Source organism: Apis florea, unplaced genomic scaffold, assembly GCF_048593485.1.
Source record: "Apis florea isolate Af1SG1 unplaced genomic scaffold, ASM4859348v1 contig_3765_pilon, whole genome shotgun sequence".
NCBI lineage: Eukaryota > Metazoa > Arthropoda > Insecta > Hymenoptera > Apidae > Apis > Apis florea.
In genome coordinates, this window is record NW_028256842.1 from 273,062 (window position 1) to 293,534 (window position 20,473).

Consider the following 20,473-nt stretch of genomic DNA (forward strand, 5'->3'; position numbering starts at 1 on the left):
ATTACAATCTCACTATATTACTTCCATCGTTGTACATAATATCGTACGAACGTATTTACTATTGAAGCAAAGCATGTTGACAAACTGGTATTACTTTCAATCCATGATAACTTGTAAACGATTTTATATGTTGTGTAATGTTCCTCGATCCTTTTTCCTCTTCGTTTCACTTCGCTTCTTCCTTTTTTCTTTTTATCGTTATTTTATTCATTCGCCAATGAACGCTTGCGTTTTTCTTTTCCTTAGCTGATGTCTCGTCGAAGTTGTGTAATCGATAAGCTTTGTAAAACAAGGTTTTTAACCTCCTTAGAAACTTAAGAAAGAGAAAACGTGTGACACGATTCGTGACACGTGCTCACGGTCTCCGTTCTTCTTCTCTTTGACTCTTCTTATTCTTTATTTTCATCTTCTTAATCCTAACATCAATTTGCATCATGTTGCATATCGAATAAAGGAAATAGAGTTCCTTGAAGAATTCATTTTCCTAAAGGATTAGTGCGAACAAGCGTCGAGTCAAATATTTTAAAGATAAGACGATTAAAGATTGCTCTCGATTCTAGTCAAAAAGCTCGAAAGAGGATCGTGATGTCGATTTTCTTTCGAACAAGTTTCGATACCAACATGATATACGTGATTCTCAATGGGGATCGAATCGAAAGAACGAATAACAGTGATCAATTGATCGTGTAACAAGCATCAGATTAGGATTTTCCTCTGTTCTCATCATCCCTCTGAAAGTGAAGATGCAAATCATTATGATTCCAAGGACCGTGAGCACATATTCTGTAAAAGCGTTTTGCTATGATATGTAATATTGTTTTCGTCTGTGTATAATATAGTAAGTTTTAACACGTGTGGGCAGGCAGGCCCAAGCTCAAAGCTTACAATAATTAAACGGAGAAAAAAAAAGGTAATTAATATATATACGTATGTATAAATATATATTGAACGCGTGTTTTTTGGTACCAGCGATTAAAAAAAGAAAAAAGAAAACGATTAAAAAAAAAAATAAGTGAAAATAAGAGAAGAAAGATGGATCGGTTTTTAAATGTGCCGTTTAATTTTCACGAGCGTTCTTTAAACGTCTTTATTGCGCTTACGACGGCCGATGTCTAAACTATATATGTATATATGATTAACTTGTTATCAATAATATTAGAGAGTTCAATTAAAAGGGCTGTAAAATGTGTCCCGAGATTTTAGACGAAGGGAAAAAAGATTGAGAAAGAGTGAGAGAAATAAGGGAAAGTTTGAACAGAACTTCCGTGTGTATCCGTTTGAAAGTCATTTATTTCATTTGATTCTGCATCGAAAGATCGTTATGATATCTTTTCTATTTGAATAGGGAATTAATATATTTCCTATTTTTTTCCTTTTTTCTTTTTTAATTACAATAAATTACAAATCACAGGAAGCTCTGGAAAATATGCGAAAATAAAATAAAAAGAAAGCATTATTTCACTTTTTCACGCATAATAAATATTGTCAACAATCAGAGATAAAAGAGATAAATAGAGATTGTGTAAATTTGTTAAGACGATTTGATAGTCATGTTGATTAACATGATGTTAAGAATCGTTACAATATAGTTCAAAATTACGCGTTTTACGCGATACTATTTTATGTTTCCTCTTGGAACGTGAGAAAACGATGTACATAATTTCTGTACGTGTTATATATCAAAGATACATAAATACATATATTAAATATGCGGGGTCTCGTTATCTAATAAATTTCATTCACGGTTTAAACGAATAATTTCGCTTAAATCTTTAATGACATACGTGAATGTTTGATATTTCTTTCTCTTTAATTCTTTCATTCCTAAATAACAGCCAAAAATTTGATTGTGTCTATTAAACAAGTCTAAGAAACAATTCATACATTTTGACATTTAGAAACAGAATTTTAAACAGAGATTGTTTAAAAAAATAAAGAAAAATCTATTTATAATTTTTGGCTGGACTAAATATTTATTAAGATTATTATGAGAATGAAAGGGTTAAAAGAGAACTTGAAAAAATGCTTAAAGAAGATAACAAAAAATGGTTCCATAAAAGAATTGCGTATAAATATTGTATCACCATGAGGTTTTTTTTGTTAATCGCTCTGAAAAGGCATAAAAAAAATATTACATTGTTTAAGAAAAATGAAAAAGGATTTAAAAAATAATCTCTTTGTTTTTTTTCAAATCAAACGTGAATAATACACACGCATAAGATCATTATTAAATCAGAAGCAAGAGAAAAAAGAAAGAGAGAGAGAAAAAGAGAATGAGAGAAAATAAATTTCTAATAAGTGAACGGTAGCCTTTTTTTTTAATTCAACTCCCCTATTGTTGATATAATGAACATGAAATACCTATATGTGATACATATTATTATAAACGTAATGTTCGGATACAGGATATCATTGTTATTAATCTATAGAATAATTAGAGACGGCTTGTGTCCTGGGCGTAACACGTAGTCGTTTTATACTGTGAATCGCTGTGTATCGTTGTACAGAATATTCTTTTCTTTTTATACATATACATATGCACATGATTGTATGTATATGTATATATATCTATGCAGAATACAATATAAAACGGCAAAATAGTTTGTATAGCTTCGTTTTATAGAGAAATATATATATATAATTATTTATCTAGTGGCATCCGCGTGAATATATTTATATGATTTTTATATGATTTATATGATTTTTCATAATCAAAGTGAAAATATAAAAAGGAAGCATGTGTAAAGATCGTTGTTCCAGCGATGAAACTGATAAATTCTCGTCGTGCGAGTGAATCGTTTAAAGATCCCTTTATATTTACAGAAGACGAGAAACAAGAAAGGCGTTGATAATTCGCAGTCGCATCTCAGGACACAAGTGGATATATAATTAGAAAATAGTGAAGACTTGTGGTAATAATTCTGTATGCTTAGAGAAACGAAAGCAACAATAAGGAGAAGTTACAATTTTAAAAGATAAAAGTGGAAAAAACTATGTTGTTGATGTTTGTAAGCTTGAAATATAAATGTAACGCAGTTTTCGATATTCTATTACAAATCCCAGTGCACCTGTACCATCCGAAGAACTTAATACCTTCTTATTCTTTTTCCTACATTATTCTCCTTTTCTTTTTTTTTTTTTCTTCTTTTCAAATATCACTAAGAATTTTTAAATTCGTAACAGGGAAGAAGTGAAACTTTCATCGCGTAGAATTTCGTGATTGAAAGATATAGATTGGCACACATTCCTTTCGCTAATTCAGAGAATTCTTAGCACCAACCATACCCGATACAGTCAACATTTCGATATCATTTTTTAAGAATCGCATCGGAAGAAAGAGAGATAGAGAGATAGAGAAAGAAAGCATAGTATATAATATAATACGGAATATAGAAATTATAATCTTAATGAAAACATATCTTTAAATGATAACATCTCTTTATATTTGTATCACGTTTAAAGCTAAATACCGACAACAAATCAAGTAAAATACGCGAGTTACAGAAAAAAGAAACAAGTGTGTTAACAATGATCACAATTATTAATCTCTTATAACGTAACACGATACACGTACCGCTCTTTTCTCTTGGCTGTGTTGGTTTTTTGCATTTGTCAAATCACACAGATTTGATACATCGAGATGATTCAATATATCGATGATGATACACATCGGTACAACTAAAAAATTTCCGAAAAAACTAAAAAGCTTCCATTAATCAAAATTAACTTTTCTATTGATTAGAAATATACAAGTATAATAATAAGTTTTGTTAAATGCTTTAAAATAAAAGTTCAATTTGATTTTCCTCCGATTTCATGAAAACACTGTATCGTGGTAAGTAACGGAAGACGTATTTATATTTTTATACGCTTGAAACTTCTCCTATTTTCTATTATGAGATTCGTACGACTTCATAAAGTTAGAGCAAGAAAAATACGTATTTTTTTTTTTTTTTTTCCTTTTTGATTATCATTAGAAACATTACAGAAACGAAAAAAATCACTTACGTGCGTGCACCAATAAATAGCATTCGTTTCTTTGCAAGAGTATTTTTGATTGCGACCGGTTAACAAATCGAAGAAGCATCATGACGTGAGAATAGGCACGGTATACAATTATTCTCGTGTTTAATGAATGAACCTCATTATTTTGCGGCACTTGGGTACAGTTATTTTATTATTTTTATTTCATTTTAAACCTTTTTTGCTTTTGTTGTTTGTATTCGATTCGAAACCACTCAAGGAAGTCTACAAATAATATAACATCTCTTTCAAACTTATTTTACGCTCTTTTATCCGACGAATTTGATAAAAAACACTTAAGATACCACACAACTGAAGAGAATCAGTCAGTCATAAGGTATCTCTAGGTTTTCATAGTTTTTTTTTTTAGATCGTTACGTATCGATATTAATATAGATTACATTCGTACTTTACATACCGATAAATACATAGTAAAACAAACATATCATAGAATTCTACATAGTAAGAATCATTTCTTTAAAGCGCGTTGCTTCCAAGAATTCCGGAATAATTGAATAATATATTTGTAAAATTAATATAAAATGTTAATTTTAAGAGTAAATATAAATTTGCATATATATGTATATAATTGATAAAAAAAATAGCTGCCAAATTTAAAATTTAATGTATCACAAAAGTAATACAATTTCAATTTGAATTTTAATATATAATTTCAAAGATAGTGTGATAATTAATTAAATATATATATAATTAATTATCGCTATTATAGGCAATTTATAAATTGTAAATTAGTATTTATGAATAAAACTTGAAAAACTGTTTCATATAAATATAAAAATGATATGTAATAAATTTGAAAGTAAATTATTTCTTTTATATTGAATAATAAAAAATTTCTTAGTTTTTTCGAAACATGCGAAACTTGTCACTTTTTTTCTTTTATATTTAAATTATTATATATTTAATATAATAATTTACTCCATATCTTAAAAGCAATGCGCCCAACAATTTAATATAATACACGATTATTAAGTTGTATTGCCTCAAATGCAATTGCGAGAATCTTGCTACAGATTTAGTCTTTATTCACAATGTTAACATAAAACAAAGATTCATAATTATTAATTGAAAATCTATGGTTTTTTCGCTAAATAAATATTACTTAGATCTTTTTGTTCTGGCTAGTATTACGATTCTGATAAATCCTAGCTAATACACGTAGATATTTATTTTATGCAAATATTCTTTATCGACTTTTCTTTTTCACGTTTGTTTCTTTCATGCACGTGTACATGCTCGTTTTTTTCTCAATTTACGCTCAGCACATATAGTACCACAGGAAAAGCTCGATACGTCAAAATAACGAAAGAAAAATCTTTCATACCATTCAAGTGCATATAAATCAAACATACATAATAAATCATTATTTACACTGTGTCAACGAATGATATATCGCCCATTTTACACCTAATGCCGAATTTGAGGATTTTATTATTCCTCGTCGAATGTTGACCGAAAATGCATCGCAAGTTGAAACATATGTTACTTAAAAGCATCACGATTTTACAAATAATTAAATTTCATAGCAGCTGTGCAAACGTTATGCCTTTGAATATTTACCATATACTGTAACGTGGATACGGTAATATTATAATAGTAATTTCTGTCTTTCGCTGTGATATTAATTACCTACAATTCTTGTACATGATCTTATATGTATGGATGCAACGCCAGTGCCCTACCGCGTAAACCTCTCTGACCTCCGACTCCTCCTTTTGGTATTACATATCCCCCAGCATGTCTAGCTGTTCCTTCCTCTTCTAAATTACCATTGCTTTCAATTAAATCACGCAAAGGCCAACAAGCTAAATGACGTGATTTTCCGTGACGTGCTAAGACATGATATCCTTGTCTGGAATACATATATACATATATATACATTACTTACTTCAAATTAAATTGTAAAAATAATAAAAAAATATTATATACCTTGATGAAATTAGACCCACAAGTAGTGCCCAATGAGCTTTATGACCTCTTTTTAAACATGGAGCATGATTGAAATCAGAATCATATGGAATTAATACCATTGCACCATGAGCTAAAGCATGTGTCAATGTATCTGGACATTGCTGTAAATCTACTAAAATATCTGGTCTATGATCAGGTAAATATTCAGCTGCAAGTGTACCCATGAAATCAACGCTGTACACTTCTCCATGTTGAGTGAAGCCTCTTACACGAGCTTCAGCTAAAAGTTGACTCACTGAAACTGGCTTTGTGTATTCTTGCGATGCCATAGCAAGTGCAACTAAACCACATCTATTAAACAATTATATTATTATTATTATAACTATTTATTTTATAGTCACATAAATATCTAATGCTTACAAATAAATTAAGAAAACTTACTGTGGTCCATCTTGCAAAATGGGTTCAACTTGACAAAAATATGTGACTTCTGCATCTTTTAACTCATTTCGAGCTATCAGCTTTTCAATTTCTGCCTCGGCAGATGTAAGGGTAATTTTAGCCCAAGGAGGCAGAGAATCTGCATCACTCACTTCAGTTTTTTCACACATAGGTGCCTCTGGCAAACTTGAGAGAGGTGGAGGTGGTGCTGGCATTTTTTAGTAATAAATATATACGAACAGCTACTTTGTTCGATTAACAAATACCTGGTTGTAAGTTATAAATAAGACGATGGTAGTTTCCACAGCTATAAAATCATGCACCTACACTTTAGTATTTTCAATTTGGTTATTGCCATTTCTTAATAATATTCTCCCTGCTCACTGGAAACTTGCATAATGCTTCTTATTCATCGCAACCTTATTATAGGTTCTTGCCCAAATCCAAGCTGAAATGTTAGTGAAGAAACAGCATGCGATTTATAATATAGAATTAATATCATAAATATTAACAAATATCAAGATAAATTATATACATATACTTTTGATATTTTAAAAATTTTAAATAAGACTTTATATTCAAATGAAATATATCAATATCAATAGTTTTGCGTTAACGGAATATTTTTTTTTCGTCACTTTCTTATGAAAAAAATATAACACAACAAAAAAAAAAGTAAAACTGTGAACACCGTATTATTATAATTGCTTTTATCCATAAATCATTTAACCTTGAGATATCTTGCTATACTATATCTGTCATAACTCAATAAACGTGAATTGCACAAATTTTGAAGAATATTATCAAAAGTAATCGTTTTTATAAAATCGATTATGTTGCGCGATAACCAGCAGTAATATCTTTATTTCATTTCATGATATATTTAATACTTCTTACGAACTTTAATATGAGAATGTACTCGCTGCAAAATTTCTAATGGCAGCACATCGTACGATCGACATCGAACAATATAGCGGTTAAGGATGATATACATGTCAAGTAATGATTACCAATTCAATATTATATATTGTATGATCTAATTTAGATCAAATAATCAATCAACCGTATCAGTATTTGTTTATCGTACCTAAACTGCAAGAAAATCGCTGCAGCACGATTTTGACGTTTGCACGTCCCCCCTATTCACCCTGTGACTCATGCACATACATTATGTAATTCTTTAGTAAAAATTAGAATTAACACTTAAGTGCGTTGACGTGATGATATTCAGAGTACATTCGAATGCACGACAATTCTCGAACGAATAACAATTACTCTCTCGATACGACTGCAAATTAAATCCTCTATGAAAAAGATCTCAGGTTGGCATAGCGCACTGTGCCTTATTCGTAGACTTCTATCACGATATACAGTCTGATAAGAAATTTCTCGTTGATGCTGCAGTTCTAAAGATGATTCACCAGTTTGGGCAAGTGCATTGTTTGCAAGAACCCTAGCCTCGGGAAATATATTGTTTATCTCTTTTTACTTCAACACCGACTGAAACAGGTGCGGGGATTTCGGTATGTATCGCATGAGACCATACTTTATACTACTATCATAGATAAAGTCTTTCGTATGGTTTTGATAGTGTTACGAAAATTGATTGGTTGAGGCATTTCAAATAAACCAATCATTGACTAGTACCATAGAATAATCAGAAACACAGAATAGCTTAGTACAGTGAAATGTTGCATATATATTGAACGTACCGCCTTACAAAAGGATCGAAACCGAAGACCACAAACAAAATATAGAATAGACTTATATATCTTATGGAATTTTATGTCCTATATTCTAAAGTACTAATTATACAGGATATCAAAGATCAGAATACATTTAAAATAGATCATTTTGTGAATAATGCATAGATAAAAATTGGATCGAGTAAATTTTTAGTAAAATCTCTAATTAATAGCTTAAACAATAAAGACAGTAAAGTTAATTAGAAATTGAAGTTTTCTCTTGAACGAATTTTCTTTTATGAATTTTATGGAATAAATATAGACAAAGAAAAAAAATAATGAAAGAAAGACAGAGATAACATAAAAATTGGGAATTCAGTGCCATCTATAGAATGTCGCAAATGAAACTATATAAACAAAGAGAGAAAATAAAGAGAAAAAGATAGAGATAGAGTAAGAATTAAACATTAGTGCCATCTCTTAAGTACTAAAGATATTTTTTTAAAGAAAATAAAGAAAGAATATAATAAAAAGTATAAAAAATAGAAAATAAAGTTAAATAAAAGTTAAAGTATTTTTAACACTTAAAAAATGGCATCGATTGTTGATTCATAATTTTTATCTTTTCTGGCATTGCGTAGATAATGCTAAATTCCTAATTTTTATGCTATTTTTATCCTTCTCTTATTATTTACTTTTTATTTTACATTTATATTTCTCAAAATTTATTGTATCAAAATATTTGAAACAATATCAATTTACGATTAACTTAATGGGTTTCATTATTTAAACATTTACCATATCTGTAATTATTTTTAGCGCAAGACCATGAAATATTGATTGAATTATAATATAATTTAATTATATTTTTATATTCACATTAATTATATTTAATTATTTCTTAAACTAATAATTTTTCTATTTACATAATTTAATGTTCATTTGGAAAAACTGCAAGATCGACTCACGTATTAAAAATCATATATTTTAAAAAAATAAGATATAGATACAAAATCCAAAATTCCTTTATGTGTCTATATGACAAAATGAATAATATCAAAATATAATTTAAATAAAGGACTCAATTTTTATTCAAATTTTATTTTCACATAAGATATTCTGCTTCTCCCAAAAATATTTTTAATTAAAAAACATTGCCAAATAATGTTTACTTAATAAAATAACAACATTTATTATAATAAGTTAAATATTTAAAGAATTAAAAAAAATTAAGAAACAAAATATCATAAAAGAGCGATACATAAATATATAAAGGTAAGTTACTTTTTAGAATTAAAAAAACTGTTGAAAAACTATTAAGTCATACAAAATGAAAGCCATACCATGCAGGTAAGTATGAAATTGATAAGTATTTTATTCGTAATTTAACATATAAAATTTCAAAAGATATTCTGTTTCTCCCAAAAATATTTCTAATTAAAAAATATTGCCAAATAATGTTTATTTAATAAAATAACAGCATTTGATATAATAAGTTAAATATTTTAAGAATTAAGAAAAATTAAGAAACAAAATACCATAAAACAGCGACACATAAATATATAAAGGTAAGTTATTTGTTAGAATTAAGAAAACTGTTGAAAAACTATTAAGTCATACAAAATGACAGCCATACCATGCAGGTAAGTATAAAATTGATAAGTATTTTATTCGTAATTTACCATATAAAATTTCAAAAGATATTCTGCTTCTCCCAAAAATATTTCTAATTAAAAAACATTGCCAAATAATGTTTATTTAAAAAATAACAGCATTTGATGTAATAAGTTAAATATTTTAAGAATTAAGAAAAATTAAGAAACAAAATATCATAAAAGAGCGATACATAAATATATAAAGGTAAGTTACTTTTTAGAATTAAAAAAACTGTTGAAAAACTATTAAGTCATACAAAATGAAAGCCATATCATGCAGGTAAGTATGAAATTGATAAGTATTTTATTCATAATTTAACATATAAAATTTCAAAAGATATTCTGCTTCTCCCAAAAATATTTCTATTAAAAAACATTGTCAAATAATGTTTATTTAATAAAATAACAGCATTTATTATAATAAGTTAAATATTTTAAGAATTAAGAAAAATTAAGAAACAAAATACCATAAAACAGCGACACATAAATATATAAAGGTAAGTTACTTTTTAGAATTAAGAAAACTATTGAAAAACTATTAAGTCATAATGAAAAATGAAAGCCATAGCAGGTGGGTACGAAATTGGTAAGTATTTTATAGGTAACTTAACATATAAAATTTAAATTTAAACAATTTTCGTTTTTAGAAAAATACCAAAAAAATTTCACGAGCAATCTCTTATCCAATTAAATTAGTATAATAAAAAATTACACGTATTTTTAGTCAAAATTTTTTAAGAATTAACATTTCATGTGCTAAATACTGTCAAAAAAATCATATTCATCCAACACAAAGTCAAAAAAATTGGCAAAAAATTTTGTTCAATAAACTTGACAATTCCAAAAATTTGATATCACTTCCAAGACATGGCACTATAAAAATGTTCGAATCATTTCAAACCAACTTATGTTCCTCCAAAATCAAAAACAAAATCCTCCTTATGCTTCTATGTATAAAAATCGTATATACGCTCATAAAAAAATTATCAAGGTCACCCTTATTTTTTTAAATAGCACCATATACTTTTTCATGCACCAATCGATGCATCCTGGCATTCTTTATAAAAATGAATAGGGGTATTTTTCGTAAAAAATCATTAGTTTAGAAGTTATTAATTATTTTTTAAACTATAAGTTTTTTGCCATATATAGCTTAGTACTTTTTTATAGAGAATATTAAGGGACAACGATTGGTGTATTAAAAAATATACGGTCCCATTTAAAAAAATCACATTCGCGTTTATAAGTCCATAACCCTTCTATTTATAAAAAAATAAACAGCAGCAGGACGTGCCCCCCTCGAAACCAAGTAACTTTTATTCGAAACATTTTTTAATATCTCGAAAAATAAGCGAGATACATCGAAAAATGTCGATATATTGTTCGAACACTTCCGAAAATTTCCAAGAATTTGACGTCAGTTCCAAGAATTTTACAGATACACAGAACCTAGCCCCAGTTCCAAGAACTTTAGAAATTCTCGGAATTTGACGTCATTTCTAAGAATTTCAGAGATTCCGAGAATTCGACGTCATTTCTCGGAAAAATTTTTCGGTCGACCTCCTATCGTATCATGTTCTCCTAATACAAAATCGCATTTTTGGACAAATATTTTACTGCGATCAGGGAATTTCGATACCAATCTTTTTTATTAAATAACTCGCTTATTCTTCAAGATATTAAAAAATGTTTCGAATGAAAGTTGAATGGTTTCGAAAGGGCTATATTCCGGTGTCCTCAATTTTTTCGTGTATCAGCTCATAAAAAAATTATCAAGGTCACCCTTATTTTTTTAAATAGCACCATATACTTTTTCATGCACCAATCGATGCATCCTGGCATTCTTTATAAAAATGAATAGGGGTATTTTTCGTAAAAAATCATTAGTTTAGAAGTTATTAATTATTTTTTAAACTATAAGTTTTTTGCCATATATAGCTTAGTACTTTTTTATAGAGAATATTAAGGGACAACGATTGGTGTATTAAAAAATATACGGTCCCATTTAAAAAAATCACATTCGCGTTTATAAGTCCATAACCCTTCTATTTATAAAAAAATAAACAGCAGCAGGACGTGCCCCCCTCGAAACCAAGTAACTTTTATTCGAAACATTTTTTAATATCTCGAAAAATAAGCGAGATACATCGAAAAATGTCGATATATTGTTCGAACACTTCCGAAAATTTCCAAGAATTTGACGTCAGTTCCAAGAATTTTACAGATACACAGAACCTAGCCCCAGTTCCAAGAACTTTAGAAATTCTCGGAATTTGACGTCATTTCTAAGAATTTCAGAGATTCCGAGAATTCGACGTCATTTCTCGGAAAAATTTTTCGGTCGACCTCCTATCGTATCATGTTCTCCTAATACAAAATCGCATTTTTGGACAAATATTTTACTGCGATCAGGGAATTTCGATACCAATCTTTTTTATTAAATAACTCGCTTATTCTTCAAGATATTAAAAAATGTTTCGAATGAAAGTTGAATGGTTTCGAAAGGGCTATATTCCGGTGTCCTCAATTTTTTCGTGTATCAGCTCATAAAAAAATTATCAAGGTCACCCTTATTTTTTTAAATAGCACCATATACTTTTTCATGCACCAATCGATGCATCCTGGCATTCTTTATAAAAATGAATAGGGGTATTTTTCGTAAAAAATCATTAGTTTAGAAGTTATTAATTATTTTTTAAACTATAAGTTTTTTGCCATATATAGCTTAGTACTTTTTTATAGAGAATATTAAGGGACAACGATTGGTGTATTAAAAAATATACGGTCCCATTTAAAAAAATCACATTCGCGTTTATAAGTCCATAACCCTTCTATTTATAAAAAAATAAACAGCAGCAGGACGTGCCCCCCTCGAAACCAAGTAACTTTTATTCGAAACATTTTTTAATATCTCGAAAAATAAGCGAGATACATCGAAAAATGTCGATATATTGTTCGAACACTTCCGAAAATTTCCAAGAATTTGACGTCAGTTCCAAGAATTTTACAGATACACAGAACCTAGCCCCAGTTCCAAGAACTTTAGAAATTCTCGGAATTTGACGTCATTTCTAAGAATTTCAGAGATTCCGAGAATTCGACGTCATTTCTCGGAAAAATTTTTCGGTCGACCTCCTATCGTATCATGTTCTCCTAATACAAAATCGCATTTTTGGACAAATATTTTACTGCGATCAGGGAATTTCGATACCAATCTTTTTTATTAAATAACTCGCTTATTCTTCAAGATATTAAAAAATGTTTCGAATGAAAGTTGAATGGTTTCGAAAGGGCTATATTCCGGTGTCCTCAATTTTTTCGTGTATCAGCTCATAAAAAAATTATCAAGGTCACCCTTATTTTTTTAAATAGCACCATATACTTTTTCATGCACCAATCGATGCATCCTGGCATTCTTTATAAAAATGAATAGGGGTATTTTTCGTAAAAAATCATTAGTTTAGAAGTTATTAATTATTTTTTAAACTATAAGTTTTTTGCCATATATAGCTTAGTACTTTTTTATAGAGAATATTAAGGGACAACGATTGGTGTATTAAAAAATATACGGTCCCATTTAAAAAAATCACATTCGCGTTTATAAGTCCATAACCCTTCTATTTATAAAAAAATAAACAGCAGCAGGACGTGCCCCCCTCGAAACCAAGTAACTTTTATTCGAAACATTTTTTAATATCTCGAAAAATAAGCGAGATACATCGAAAAATGTCGATATATTGTTCGAACACTTCCGAAAATTTCCAAGAATTTGACGTCAGTTCCAAGAATTTTACAGATACACAGAACCTAGCCCCAGTTCCAAGAACTTTAGAAATTCTCGGAATTTGACGTCATTTCTAAGAATTTCAGAGATTCCGAGAATTCGACGTCATTTCTCGGAAAAATTTTTCGGTCGACCTCCTATCGTATCATGTTCTCCTAATACAAAATCGCATTTTTGGACAAATATTTTACTGCGATCAGGGAATTTCGATACCAATCTTTTTTATTAAATAACTCGCTTATTCTTCAAGATATTAAAAAATGTTTCGAATGAAAGTTGAATGGTTTCGAAAGGGCTATATTCCGGTGTCCTCAATTTTTTCGTGTATCAGCTCATAAAAAAATTATCAAGGTCACCCTTATTTTTTTAAATAGCACCATATACTTTTTCATGCACCAATCGATGCATCCTGGCATTCTTTATAAAAATGAATAGGGGTATTTTTCGTAAAAAATCATTAGTTTAGAAGTTATTAATTATTTTTTAAACTATAAGTTTTTTGCCATATATAGCTTAGTACTTTTTTATAGAGAATATTAAGGGACAACGATTGGTGTATTAAAAAATATACGGTCCCATTTAAAAAAATCACATTCGCGTTTATAAGTCCATAACCCTTCTATTTATAAAAAAATAAACAGCAGCAGGACGTGCCCCCCTCGAAACCAAGTAACTTTTATTCGAAACATTTTTTAATATCTCGAAAAATAAGCGAGATACATCGAAAAATGTCGATCTATTATTCGAACAGTTCCGAGAATATGACGTCATTTCTCGGAAAAATTTTTCGGTCGACCTCCTATCGTATCATGTTCTCCTAATACAAAATCGCATTTTTGGACAAATATTTTACTGCGATCAGGGAATTTCGATACCAATCTTTTTTATTAAATAACTCGCTTATTCTTCAAGATATTAAAAAATGTTTCGAATGAAAGTTGAATGGTTTCGAAAGGGCTATATTCCGGTGTCCTCAATTTTTTCGTGTATCAGCTCATAAAAAAATTATCAAGGTCACCCTTATTTTTTTAAATAGCACCATATACTTTTTCATGCACCAATCGATGCATCCTGGCATTCTTTATAAAAATGAATAGGGGTATTTTTCGTAAAAAATCATTAGTTTAGAAGTTATTAATTATTTTTTAAACTATAAGTTTTTTGCCATATATAGCTTAGTACTTTTTTATAGAGAATATTAAGGGACAACGATTGGTGTATTAAAAAATATACGGTCCCATTTAAAAAAATCACATTCGCGTTTATAAGTCCATAACCCTTCTATTTATAAAAAAATAAACAGCAGCAGGACGTGCCCCCCTCGAAACCAAGTAACTTTTATTCGAAACATTTTTTAATATCTCGAAAAATAAGCGAGATACATCGAAAAATGTCGATATATTGTTCGAACACTTCCGAAAATTTCCAAGAATTTGACGTCAGTTCCAAGAATTTCACAGATACACAGAACCTAGCCCCAGTTCCAAGAACTTTAGAAATTCTCGGAATTTGACGTCATTTCTAAGAATTTCAGAGATTCCGAGAATTCGACGTCATTTCTCGGAAAAATTTTTCGGTCGACCTCCTATCGTATCATGTTCTCCTAATACAAAATCGCATTTTTGGACAAATATTTTACTGCGATCAGGGAATTTCGATACCAATCTTTTTTATTAAATAACTCGCTTATTCTTCAAGATATTAAAAAATGTTTCGAATGAAAGTTGAATGGTTTCGAAAGGGCTATATTACGGTGCCCTCAATTTTTTCGTGTATCAGCTCATAAAAAAATTATCAAGGTCACCCTTATTTTTTTAAATAGCACCATACACTTTTTCATGCACCAATCTATGCATCTTGGCATTCTTTATAAAAATGAATAGGGGTACTTTTCGTAAAAAACCATTAGTTTAGAAGTTATTAATTATTTTTTAAACTATAAGTTTTTTGCCATATATAGCTTAGTACTTTTTTATAGAGAATATTAAGGGACAACGATTGGTGTATTAAAAAATATACGGTCCCATTTAAAAAAACCACATTCGCGTTTATAAGTCCATAACCCTTCTATTTATAAAAAAATAAACAGCAGCAGGACGTGCCCCCCTCGAAACCAAGTAACTTTTATTCGAAACATTTTTTAATATCTCGAAAAATAAGCGAGATACATCGAAAAATGTCGATCTACTATTCGAACACTTCCGAAAATTTCCAAGAATTTGACGTCAGTTCCAAGAATTTCACAGATACACAGAACCTAGCCCCAGTTCCAAGAACTTTAGAAATTCTCGGAATTTGACGTCATTTCTAAGAATTTCAGAGATTCCGAGAATTTGACGTCATTTCTAGGAAAAATTTTTCGGTCGACCTCCTATCGTATCATGTTCTCCTAATACAAAATCGCATTTTTGGACAAAAATTTTACTTCGATCAGGGAATTTCGATACCAATCTTTTTTATTAAATAACTCGCTTATTCTTCAAGATATTAAAAAATGTTTCGAATGAAAGTTGAATGGTTTCGAAAGGCCTATATTTCGGAGCCCTCAGTTTTTTAGTGAATCAGCTCGTAAAAAAATTATCAAGGTCACCCTTATTTTTTTAAATAGCATCATACACTTTTTTATGCACCAATCTATGCATCTTGTCATTTTCTATAAAAATGGAAAGGGGTACTTTTTGCAAAAAACAATTAGTTTCGAAGTTATTAATTATTTTTTAAACTATAAGTTTTTTGCCATATATGGCTTAGTACTTTTTTATAGAGAATATTAAGGGACAACTATTGGTGTATTGAAAAATATACAGTCCCATTTAAAAAAACCGCATTCGCGTTTATAAGTCATTAACCCTTCTATTTATAAAAAAATAAACAGCAGCATGACGTGCCCCCCTCGAAACCAAGTAACTTTTATTCGAAACATTTTTTAATATTTCGAAAAATAAGCGAGATACATCGAAAAATGTCGATCTACTATTCGAACAGTTCCGAGAATTTGACGTCAGTTCCAAGAATTTCAGAGATACACAGAACCTGGCCCCAGTTCCAAGAACTTTAGAAATTCTCGGAATTTGACGTCATTTCTAAGAATTTCATTGATTCCGAGAATTCGACGTCATTTCTAGGAAAAATTTTTCGGTCGACCTCCTATCGTATCATGTTCTCCTAATACAAAATCGCATTTTTGGACAAAAATTTTACTTCGATCAGGGAATTTCGAACCCAATCTTTTTTATTAAATATCTCGCTTATTCTTCAAGATATTAAAAAATGTTTCGAATGAAAGTTGAATGGTTTCGAAAGGGCTATATTACGGTGCCCTCAGTTTTTTAGTGGATCAGCTCGTAAAAAAATTATCAAGGTCACCCTTATTTTTTTAAATAGCATCATACACTTTTTTATGCACCAATCTATGCATCTTGTCATTTTCTATAAAAATGGAAAGGGGTACTTTTTGCAAAAAACAATTAGTTTCGAAGTTATTAATTATTTTTTAAACTATAAGTTTTTTGCCATATATGGCTTAGTACTTTTTTATAGAGAATATTAAGGGACAACTATTGGTGTATTGAAAAATATACAGTCCCATTTAAAAAAACCGCATTCGCGTTTATAAGTCATTAACCCTTCTATTTATAAAAAAATAAACAGCAGCCTGACGTGCCCCCCTCGAAACCAAGTAAATTTTATTCGAAACATTTTTTATTATCTCGAAAAATAAGCGAGATACAACGAAAAATGTCGATCTACTATTCGAACAGTTCCGAGAATTTGACGTCAGTTCCAAGAATTTCAGAGATACACAGAACCTGGCCCCAGTTCCAAGAACTTTAGAAATTCTCGGAATTTGACGTCATTTCTAAGAATTTCAATGATTCCGAGAATTCGACGTCATTTCTAGGAAAAATTTTTCGGTCGACCTCCTATCGTATCATGTTCTCCTAATACAAAATCGCATTTTTGGACAAAAATTTTACTTCGATCAGGGAATTTCGAACCCAATCTTTTTTATTAAATATCTCGCTTATTCTTCAAGATATTAAAAAATGTTTCGAATGAAAGTTGAATGGTTTCGAAAGGGCTATATTTCGGAGCCCTCAGTTTTTTAGTGGATCAGCTCGTAAAAAAATTATCAAGGTCACCCTTATTTTTTTAAATAGCATCATACACTTTTTTATGCACCAATCTATGCATCTTGTCGTTTTCTATAAAAATGGAAAGGGGTACTTTTTGCAAAAAACAATTAGTTTCGAAGTTATTAATTATTTTTTAAACTATAAGTTTTTTGCCATATATGGCTTAGTACTTTTTATAGAGAATATTAAGGGACAACTATTGGTGTATTGAAAAATATACAGTCCCATTTAAAAAAACCGCATTCGCGTTTATAAGTCAATAACCCTTCTATTTATAAAAAAATAAACAGCAGCATGACGTGCCCCCCTCGAAACCAAGTAACTTTTATTCGAAACATTTTTTAATATCTCGAAAAATAAGCGAGATACATCGAAAAATGTCGATCTACTATTCGAACACTTCGAAAAGTTCCAAGAATTTGACGTCAGTTCCAAGAATTTCAGAGATACACAGAACCTGGCCCCAGTTCCAAGAACTTTAGAAATTCTCGGAATTTGACGTCATTTCTAAGAATTTCAGAGATTCCGAGAATTCGACGTCATTTCTAGGAAAAATTTTTCGGTCGACCTCCTATCGTATCATGTTCTCCTAATACAAAATCGCATTTTTGGACAAAAATTTTACTTCGATCAGGGAATTTCGAAACCAATCTTTTTTATTAAATATCTCGCTTATTCTTCACGATATTAAAAAATGTTTCGAATGAAAGTTGAATGGTTTCGAAAGGGCTATATTACGGAGCCCTCAGTTTTTTAGTGGATCAGCTCGTAAAAAAATTATCAAGGTCACCCTTATTTTTTTAAATAGCACCATACACTTTTTTATGCACCAATCTATGCATCTTGTCGTTTTCTATAAAAATGGAAAGGGGTACTTTTTGCAAAAAACAATTAGTTTCGAAGTTATTAATTATTTTTTAAACTATAAGTTTTTTGCCATATATGGCTTAGTACTTTTTTATAGAGAATATTAAGGGACAACTATTGGTGTATTGAAAAATATACAGTCCCATTTAAAAAAACCGCATTCGCGTTTATAAGTCATTAACCCTTCTATTTATAAAAAAATAAACAGCAGCATGACGTGCCCCCCTCGAAACCAAGTAACTTTTATTCGAAACATTTTTTAATATCTCGAAAAATAAGCGAGATACATCGAAAAATGTCGATCTACTATTCGAACAGTTCCGAGAATTTGACGTCATTTCTAGGAAAAATTTTTCGGTCGACCTCCTATCGTATCATGTTCTCCTAATACAAAATCGCATTTTTGGACAAAAATTTTACTTCGATCAGGGAATTTCGAACCCAATCTTTTTTATTAAATATCTCGCTTATTCTTCAAGATATTAAAAAATGTTTCGAATAAAAGTTGAATGGTTTCGAAAGGGCTATATTTCGGAGCCCTCAGTTTTTTACTGGATCAGCTCGTAAAAAAATTTTCAAGGTCACACTTATTTTTTTAAATAGCATCATACACTTTTTTATGCACCAATCTATGCATCTTGTCGTTTTCTATAAAAATGGAAAGGGGTACTTTTTGCAAAAAACAATTAGTTTCGATGTTATTAATTATTTTTTAAACTATAAGTTTTTTGCCATATATGGCTTAGTACTTTTTTATAGAGAATATTAAGGGACAACTATTGGTGTATTGAAAAATATACAGTCCCATTTAAAAAAACCGCATTCGCGTTTATAAGTCATTAACCCTTCTATTTATAAAAAAATAAACAGCAGCATGACGTGCCCCCCTCGAAACCAAGTAACTTTTATTCGAAACATTTTTTAATATCTCGAAAAATAAGCGAGATACATCGAAAAATGTCGATCTACTATTCGAACAGTTCCGAGAATTTGACGTCATTTCTAGGAAAAATTTTTCGGTCGACCTCCTATCGTATCATGTTCTCCTAATACAAAATCGCATTTTTGGACAAAAATTTTACTTCGATCAGGGAATTTCGATACCCAATCTTTTTTATTAAATATCTCGCTTATTCTTCACGATATTAAAAAATGTTTCGAATAAAAGTTGAATGGTTTCGAAAGGGCTATATTTCGGAGCCCTCAGTTTTTTACTGGATCAGCTCGTAAAAAAATTTTCAAGGTCACACTTATTTTTTTAAATAGCACCATACACTTTTTTATGCACCAATCTATGCATCTTGTCGTTTTCTATAAAAATGGAAAGGGGTACTTTTTGCAAAAAACAATTAGTTTCGAAGTTATTAATTATTTTTTAAACTATAAGTTTTTTGCCATATATGGCTTAGTACTTTTTTATAGAGAATATTAAGGGACAACTATTGGTGTATTGAAAAATATACAGTCCCATTTAAAAAAACCGCATTCGCGTTTATAAGTCATTAACCCTTCTATTTATAAAAAAATAAACAGCAGCATGACGTGCCCCCCTCGAAACCAAGTAACTTTTATTCGAAACATTTTTTAATATCTCGAAAAATAAGCGAGATACATCGAAAAATGTCGATCTACTATTCGAACAGTTCCGAGAATTTGACGTCATTTCTAGGAAAAATTTTTCGGTCGACCTCCTATCGTATCATGTTCTCCTAATACAAAATCGCATTTTTGGACAAAAATTTTACTTCGATCAGGGAATTTCGAACCCAATCTTTTTTATTAAATATCTCGCTTATTCTTCAAGATATTAAAAAATGTTTCGAATAAAAGTTGAATGGTTTCGAAAGGGCTATATTACGGAGCCCTCAGTTTTTTACGTGGATCAGCTCGTAAAAAAATTTTCAAGGTCATACTTATTTTTTTAAATAGCATCATACACTTTTTTATGCA

At 29.7% G+C, this 20,473-nt stretch overlaps 2 protein-coding genes across 12 annotated transcripts in view; one reads left to right on the top strand and one right to left on the bottom strand.

Moving 5' to 3' along the window:
• The window catches only part of KrT95D (phosphofurin acidic cluster sorting protein KrT95D), a 76,641-nt gene extending 73,601 nt beyond the window's left edge, over positions 1-3,040 (top strand). For all 6 annotated transcript variants that reach the window (XM_086915061.1, XM_086915065.1, XM_086915062.1 and 3 more), the window contains one exon: positions 2,824-3,040. The gene's annotated coding sequence lies outside the window, so the exon portion shown is untranslated. The remainder of the gene's footprint in view (positions 1-2,823) is intronic.
• Positions 3,041-3,420: 380 nt separating this feature from the next.
• On the bottom strand, positions 3,421-7,956 carry LOC100865400 (actin maturation protease). 6 transcript variants are annotated; one of them, XM_012491707.2, is made up of 5 exons: positions 7,484-7,953; positions 6,663-6,844; positions 6,397-6,582; positions 5,974-6,306; positions 3,421-5,896 (listed from the first exon to the last, which is right to left on the bottom strand). In XM_012491707.2, the coding sequence occupies exons 3-5, from the start codon at positions 6,564-6,566 to the stop codon at positions 5,695-5,697; spliced, it is 705 nt and encodes a 234-aa protein (XP_012347161.1). In that variant the 5' UTR covers positions 6,567-6,582; positions 6,663-6,844; positions 7,484-7,953; the 3' UTR covers positions 3,421-5,694. The 6 variants fall into 6 exon arrangements, with proteins under 6 accessions (XP_012347161.1, XP_012347160.1, XP_086771195.1 ...); XM_012491706.2 differs by having other exon boundaries at positions 6,397-6,604; positions 7,484-7,923; XM_086915069.1 differs by having other exon boundaries at positions 6,397-6,604; positions 7,407-7,543.
• Between the last annotated feature and the right edge of the window lie 12,517 nt (positions 7,957-20,473).